Source organism: Protomyctophum parallelum (assembly GCF_964188405.1).
Source record: "Protomyctophum parallelum genome assembly, chromosome: 22".
NCBI classification, from domain to species: domain Eukaryota; kingdom Metazoa; phylum Chordata; class Actinopteri; order Myctophiformes; family Myctophidae; genus Protomyctophum; species Protomyctophum parallelum.
In genome coordinates this window covers 35,847,330-35,855,920 of record NC_139714.1, presented here as the reverse complement: position 1 = coordinate 35,855,920, position 8,591 = coordinate 35,847,330, and the positions used below count along the sequence as shown (strand labels likewise).

General features: G+C 43.4%; 1 protein-coding gene across 1 annotated transcript; it reads right to left on the bottom strand.

Moving 5' to 3' along the window:
* Positions 1–3,982: 3,982 nt before the first annotated feature.
* On the bottom strand, positions 3,983–8,591 carry glipr1a (GLI pathogenesis-related 1a; the record flags this gene model as incomplete). Its single annotated transcript, XM_083757402.1, has 4 exons — positions 3,983–4,139; positions 6,226–6,341; positions 6,601–6,765; positions 8,400–8,591. 4 exons carry the CDS (start codon positions 8,589–8,591, stop codon positions 3,983–3,985), a joined length of 630 nt encoding a protein of 209 aa, XP_083613528.1.

Here is an 8,591-nt window from a genome sequence, read left to right as displayed (position 1 = left end):
CATTAAGTGCTTCCTTAAAGTGAAAAATAGTAGGAATTCATGTGTAGACTTGGAGGCACCGCTTTTGAAATGGACACAGCTGCTTTATTAAAGCTGTGTTAACCATTACTTTGCTCTTGTAATTTCAGCACTTTGTCAGATAGTTTTGCAGCAACTCGAGGTCGTGCCCCAGTCAAGGAATTCACACACTACCTCAGTGATTACGTACTGGTCATGCCCCATCCATCCATCTTCAACCACTTATCCGTAGTCGGGTCGCGGGGGCAACAGCTCCACCAGAGTGTTTCAGACTTCCCTCTCCAGAGCAACATTAGTGACCTGACTTCCTCCTGGGGGATCCCGAGACGTTCCAAGGCCAGTGAGTCGATGTGTTTCCTCCAACTGTGCCTTGGTCTGCCCCGGGGTCTCCTCCCAGTGGGACGTGCATCGAGGACCTTCCTATGGAGACGCCCGAGAGGCATCCTAACCAGATGCCCGAACCACCTAAGCTCCTTTCCAGGTTGAAGAAGCAGTGGCTCTACTCTGAGTCTCTCTCGTGTGACTGAACTTCTCACCCTATCTCTAAGAGAGATGCCAGCCACCCGTCGAAGAAAATTCATTCGCGACTTTATTCTTTCGGTCATGTCCCAGTAAAGGAATTCACACACATACCTCAGTGATTACGTACTAAAGAGAATTAACTTAAAGGCTGCTGGTAGCCTAGCCTAATATTTCTCTGTAGTAAACACACAGTGTGTTTTAATGCACGTCATCATCAACCACTCCCTTGCATAATTACACCAATAACTCACCACTCCTGTGATACAAATCTCTTGGTTAAAGGAAGTGACGAAATTGCACAGTCATCCAAACCCAGATGTCCTCCCCACTGGGGTCATCATGCTTGATACTAGCCAGACACATTCTTTCTGACACTTTCTGTCATCTTTTTTTTCTCCCTTTTTCCTACGTTATCTTAGGAAGAGAAGCAGTAATGGTATTTGAGGCCACGGTTAGCTCAAAACATCATTATTCATTTCCAGGGCCTGCTAGGGTTCTGACACTTTTCAGGTGCTTAAAGTATCAACGTTAATCTCTCCCGAAGCCCCGCTTGTCCTTTAATCGCAGGTAAAATGATAGATGGGGGAACAGTTGAAATGTGCCACGTGACCCAGATTGTGCTTCAGGCTCTGTCAGTTCGTGAGGGACCAAGTTTCCACAGAGAATAGCAGCTGGGCTTTGCAGTTATTCTCTGTGGTGAGTCTGAGGAAAGAAGAATGTGGAAGTGTAAAGAGATCGGAGAGCAATACGTGACTTTAGATAATTATCCATAATAAATGGAACTTGTGGTTAGTGTGTTCTTTGCCATTCTCTCATATCTTGCAGCTGATACAGGAGGTTAAGACATTTGATATTGAAGAAAGAGAACACCAAAAGCTATTGAACTTTCGGTGGAGGCATAAGTTAATTATAAAATGCTGAATGATATGTTCCTTTCTCTCTGTATCCTATTTATAAAGTTCTCATATATCTCCTGCCCAAATACAGTTCCAAAGGTTAGAATATCTGCTGGGAGCACAATAACTATTGAAAACAAGCTGGGTCAGGCCTGGACTTGTCTTTCATTGGGAGTGAAGTGGTGTGGTTGAGAGTGCTGGACTGGTATGGTAGGATTGAATTATAGATGGAGGCTGGAGCTCAAATTGATGACTGGTAATGGTACTGCAAAACTTAGAGGCTGTTGAAAAGCTGTAATTAACTTTCATTCAATATTGTCTGACGGTGTCTGACTGGTTTGTAGTTTCTTAATGAAGAAACCAGACAGGAAGTGCTTAGAAATTTTAATGAATAGCCATAAACGCCACCCTATTACTCGTGAAATCATAAACACCGGCTATTACACATGAAATCATAAACACCACATTAAATCATAAACACCACCCTATTACACATTAAATCATAAGCACCACCCTATTGCCCATTAAATCATAAGCACCACCCTATTACACATTAAATCAACCTTTTATAAAATGCAAGCACTTGAGTACCGTAGTACAAAGCCCCGGAGTGGCCATGGGAATTAAAATACGGACTGCAAGAACCGTTTTTCTGAAGATCACCCTACTTCACATGGTGCAGAAAACTAGTGTTGCTCTGTGCTGACCTCTACAGGTTGAAACATCCAACTACGGTGCTGTCCACAGCCCACGCACACAGCGTAGGACCTGTTGTTCCCCAGTTGTCAGTTTTGATTGATTGATTGAAGTATTTATTAACAGTTTGCAGAGTTACAGTACATTTCAATACAAAAACTGTCAACTGTGAGTGGACGACACCATAAAGGCATAAAGTGTTACACTTGTTTACAAGAGGGTCCACCATATTCAATTCATCATAACATTTAGAGACGTACAAATATACACTTCTATATAGCCAAAAACAGGAAATCATCATAGAGGAGGTAAAAAGGGGAAAATATATATACAGTGAGGGGAAATAGGGCTGAATTGCAGCCATCCGTAGGTGCCCTTTGTCATTTGCATGTCTTAATGACTGTTGGTAGGGCGTTCCGCATTTTGGTGGCATAGGAGCAAAATTAATTTAGTCCCTTGTTTGTGCCAAATCTGGGTTGCACATGGTTTGTTGAGCTCCCTCTGGTGTTGTGGGTGTGGACTTTGTTGACATTAAGCAAGTATTTAGACAGGTACATGGGTATCTTAGTGAAGTATTTAGACAGGTACATGGGTATCTTAGTGAAGTATTTAGACAGGTACATGGGTATCTTAGTGAAGTATTTAGACAGGTACATGGGTATCTTAGTGAAGTATCTAGACAGGTACATGGGTATCTTAGTGAAGTATTTAGACAGGTACATGGGTATCTTAGTGAAGTATCTAGACAGGTACATGGGTATCTTAGTGAAGTATTTAGACAGGTACATGGGTATCTTAGTGAAGTATTTAGACAGGTACATGGGTATCTTAGTGAAGTATCTAGACAGGTACATGGGTATCTTAGTGAAGTATCTAGACAGGTACATGGGTATCTTAGTGAAGTATTTAGACAGGTACATGGGTATCTTAGTGAAGTATTTAGACAGGTACATGGGTATCTTAGTGAAGTATTTAGACAGGTACATGGGTATCTTAGTGAAGTATTTAGACAGGTACATGGGTATCTTAGTGAAGTATTTAGACAGGTACATGGGTATCTTAGTGAAGTATTTAGACAGGTACATGGGTATCTTAGTGAAGTATCTAGACAGGTACATGGGTATCTTAGTGAAGTATTTAGACAGGTACATGGGTATCTTAGTGAAGTATTTAGACAGGTACATGGGTATCTCAGTGAAGTATCTAGACAGGTACATGGGTATCTTAGTGAAGTATTTAGACAGGTACATGGGTATCTTAGTGAAGTATTTAGACAGGTACATGGGTATCTTAGTGAAGTATTTAGACAGGTACATGGGTATCTTAGTGAAGTATTTAGACAGGTACATGGGTATCTTAGTGAAGTATTTAGACAGGTACATGGGTATCTTAGTGGTGTAGCGAATCTTGTGGACCAGACCCATTGCAAGATGCTGTACTGTCGTCAACCCTAAGCCATTCCAAATTTCCAGCCTGTCAAAATGGGCAGGGGTGAGGTGGCTTCAGGGAGTGGGCTGGTACTTAGTTTCTCTAATGACAACCTAAAACATGAACCTTGGTTGACAAAAAAAACTAAAGTTGTCCTTTAATTACCTAGCATCTTAAAATGGCGGTTCACAGACGCAATGAAATGTTGGCTACTCGTAGCAGAAGATGTTGGGGTAACGGTGCTGTCATGGGCTTATCATGATATGATGACTCGCTGTATGGCTGTAGTGAATGTGTGTATGTGTGTGAGCTGCTGTACTACCTAAATAACTCATTTTTAGGGGTTAGGGCATTGTAAAAACGCTAAAATAATAAAATAAAGGTCAAAGCAGGCCAAGCAGTCGCACCCCCAGGCGTCAAGTTCAAGCTCCGCCTAAGCTCCGCCTCCGTACGATGTAGGCAGCGAGGAAGGTAGCGAGTAGAGCCAACGGTAGGATGATCAGCACCGCCACACAGGAGGGGCCACAGGAAGATGGGGCTCCATCTTCCGGATATGGTTGTCTTCCACCCACATTGCCCCTGTAGAAGAAGCATGAACTAGATTACTTTTTTTCTTACTATTTAAAGGTATATTCAGTGATTCACTTAATTCAAATATCACTTATTTTTTTGTTTTGTTGTGATAATCCTCCCTACTATAGAGTGTGCTGGCCATATAAGGAGTTCCTCCCTGTCCCCAGTTAACCCCTGGGGGTCAAAAAACCTTAGGTTTCGTTTTTGACTCTCTATCCTGATTGGACGAAAGGCTGGGTCCCACAGCCAAAAACGAAACCTAAGGTTTTTTGAGTGAAATCACTGAATATACCTTTAAAATAACAAAATCATCATAAGTATATATTTCCTGTTCACACACTTCTCTCCAATGTGGTTGAAGTTTGTGACACTTTGCCCTAATGTGGAAATACCACTTACATCCAAAATACATCCTGTTCCTCTTCAGGACAGACAAATCTCTTAAGACAGACATTTTCTTTTCTTCATTTTTTTCAATCAAATGGGTGTCCAGACCAGTAGATTGCTTGAACTCTAGCATGTCTCAATAGGTGGATATATATTCTGTGAAAATGGCCTATCTAATATCTACTAGTTCAAAACATGTCCGGTTGAGATGAGTAGAGGCTGAAAGTCGGTCAGCCAAAGATAGATCCCTGGGGGACCCCGGTAAACAAAGAGAGATCCCTGGGGGACCCCGGTAAACAAAGATAGATCCCTGGGGGACCCCGGTAAACAAAGAGAGATCCCTGGGGGACCCCGGTAAACAAAGATAGATCCCTGGGGGACCCCGGTAAACAAAGATAGATCCCTGGGGGTCCCCGGTAAACAAAGAGAGATCCCTGGGGGACCCCGGTAAACAAAGAGAGATCCCTGGGGGACCCCGGTAAACAAAGAGAGATCCCTGGGGGACCCCGGTAAACAAAGATAGATCCCTGGGGGACCCCGGTAAACACAGATAGATCCCTGGGGGACCCCGGTAACCAAAGATAGATCCCTGGGGGACCCCGGTAAACAAAGATAGATCCCTGGGGGACCCCGGTAACCAAAGATAGATCCCTGGGGGACCCCGGTAAACAAAGATAGATCCCTGGGGGACCCCGGTAAACAAAGATAGATCCCTGGGGGACCCCGGTAAACTAAGATAGATCCCTGAGGGACCCCGGTAAACAAAGATAGATCCCTGGGGGACCCCGGTAAACTAAGATAGATCCCTGAGGGACCCCGGTAAACAAAGATAGATCCCTGAGGGACCCCGGTAAACAAAGATAGATCCCTGGGGGACCCCGGTAAACAAAGATAGATCCCTGGGGGACCCCGGTAAACAAAGATAGATCCCTGGGGGACCCCGGTAAACAAAGATAGATCCCTGGGGGACCCCGGTAAACAAAGAGAGATCCCTGGGGGACCCCGGTAAACAAAGAGAGATCCCTGGGGGACCCCGGTAAACAAACATAGATCCCTGGGGGACCCCGGTAAACAAAGATAGATCCCTGGGGGACCCCGGTAAACAAAGAGAGATCCCTGGGGGACCCCGGTAAACAAAGAGAGATCCCTGGGGGACCCCGGTAAACAAAGCGTATTGGGTTTAAGTGGTGAATCAGACATGGACTGTTAGTGGAAATACAATAGATAGAGATATCGGCCCTAGGGAGGTATATGGCACAATATAACTGAGGTACTAACTAGGGCAGTGCTTCCCAAACTTTTTCACGTCAAGGACCCCCACATTGACACTAATTCGCCCGCGGACCCCCCCTTTTGAAGAGATATGCCCCATTAATTTCAAGGACCCCCAGTTTGACATGAATTATGCTACGGAGCCCCATTTAATCTCTGAGACCCCAATTTATATTGTAAAATCACAATTAATTTAACTCTGAGAGTGTACACATGGAAGCAAATGGACCCTCTCTGAGTTACAGACCCATAAGGGTCCATTTGGTTCCTAACTATATATCATTTAGCTGGGGACCCCTGGAACTCCCTCAATGACCCACTTTGGGAACAACTGAACTAGGGTGCTTTTGAATGATCATTTTGAAGTCGGCTTCTTTATTAGTGTGGTACTTGGTGAAATTCCACCACATTTTATAAGCACATTTCAACTCACGCTGGGGCATAGTTGCACACAAAAAAGGCACCTTCTTCGTCAGAAAAGCCTTTTCTGACACCATTTGGGCAGATTTGGACTGCGCAGCCAACCTTGTAGGTGCTTGCCCATACAACCTATATGGATCATGGAAGAAATACCTTTGTTGCACAACGAAGACCAAATATTATGTAATCAACATGGTTCACTCTTTTAGTATCACTTAAGACTCATTGATTTCAGCATGCACAGCAGAACTACAGTACAAACAATATATGGATATAGTCATTTGAGTGCATGTGGAGGTACCTGTGTATAGTGGAGGCAGCCCCAGAATTGTTTCCTAGTAGCCTTACATTCGGTGGTGGTGTAAGTATAATCTTCTTTTTCATTGACCCATCCGTCTATGACATCTTTGACTGTATAATAGGAGGGGGGCCTGCCTGTCCATATGTTCTCTCCCACCGAGGAGAAGACGGGATGCGTTCGATGCTCGTTGTGTCTGTAGTCACAGTTCCTCGCCCAGGCCCTGGCGGTGTTGGCCAAGCCTTCATCCCATGTCTTGAGGAACCAACATACAACAAAGAAAATCACACGTGTGAAGTGAGCGGAGCTGTTATCATTTTCATCTTTTAGGACGTAATTATCAGACAAAACAAACATTAAACTCTGTTCATTTCAATAGCGTTTTTTTTATGTTTGTTTAAGGAAAAACAAACATTAAACCTGTAGGCCCCTCAACAAAAAAAAGAACAGCTGCAGATCATATGATACGATATCATTGATATGATATGATATGATATACTGTATGTATGATATGATATGATATGATATACTGTATGTATGATATGATATGATATGATATACTGTATATGTCCCAATAGAGGGTATATGCGCGTGACATCATCATCGTACCCGGAAGTTATATTGGAACACCTACTGAATGGAATAAAACTACTTTCTGGCCTTGATAGCCCATACTGTACATCCACACAAAAACGTCCTATCTCATTGCATTAAACGACGTTAAACTCACTTTGTGCATGCGCATACTCTCTATTATTTCACTCACTTTGTGCATGCGCATACTCTCTATTATTTCACTCACTTTGTGCATGCGCATACTCTCTATTATTTCACTCACTTTGTGCATGCGCATACTCTCTATTATTTCACTCACTTTGTGCATGCGCATACTCTCTATTATTTCACTCACTTTGTGCATGCGCATACTCTCTATTATTTCACTCACTTTGTGCATGCGCATACTCTCTATTATTTCACTCACTTTGTGCATGCGCATACTCTCTATTATTTCACTCACTTTGTGCATGCGCATACTCTATTATTTCTGGCCATGTTGGTGAACATTCTGCGAAAAGGTTAGCTGCACCAAGACAATCAGTGTAGGGCCCAAAAAGGAGCAGACTAATGATGTATCTTTTCTTACAGGGCTCTGTGGATTAATTCACCTAATTCCTTTGTTGAAGTTGCTGTTGAAATGAATAGGAGATCCAAGCAGGCACATTTCCTTCTTTCCATTTATTGATCAGCCATCAGTTACAGGTTACAAGCATTGGTTCCATGGTTACAGCATATTGAGGCCTTCGTCCCAGGCAGAGCGCCTAGGTTCCCCTTGTCTCTCTCTGCTGTCCCTCACTCACCGTTCTAACTGATTCCCTGTACCATTTTATACATCCCCAATCTGTGGGTGTCACTGTGTGTGTGTGTGTGTGTGTGTGTATGTGTGTGTGTGTGTGTGTGTGTGTGTGTGTGTGTTGACCCTTAAGGCTCTGTTGCCTCCGTAAACAAGTCACCACAGGTGGTCTTATTTTCAAAGCATTCTTCAGTGTGGTAAAACTTCACAATGCAGCAGGATCTCACCGCTGTCGCAAACTGACTATCTTAAACTGTCCCTATAGGCTATCTTAGTGACTTGCTATTCTAGTGACCTCTTTACTCAGGCTTCTAACTACATGTGAACTATAGGCTGAAGTATTATGTGTACAATTATGACATATGTTGAGAGATATGCTATCGAAATATACATCACTAACTAGATGGACCCCGCCCGGATCATTGTGGGTGATGTGAGACTTTAACATCGCATCACCCACAATTTACATTATTCCGTCATCTGCATTTATTTACCTTACCATCAAAATGACTCATTGTTTTGATAATCTCATGCTTACCATATGCAGCATGTCACTTGCAGGTGGCTGGACTGATGAGCGTGCCGCATTGTGTCTGTCTACACATTCCTTCATAAACCTTTCGTCAGTGATTGCTGTCAGTGAGGCTGAAGGCTCCCCAGACACCTCAACAAGAAGGCAGGATAGCATGGAAACCCATGCAAACAGCAGCCAGTCCATCGTGTAGCCCAT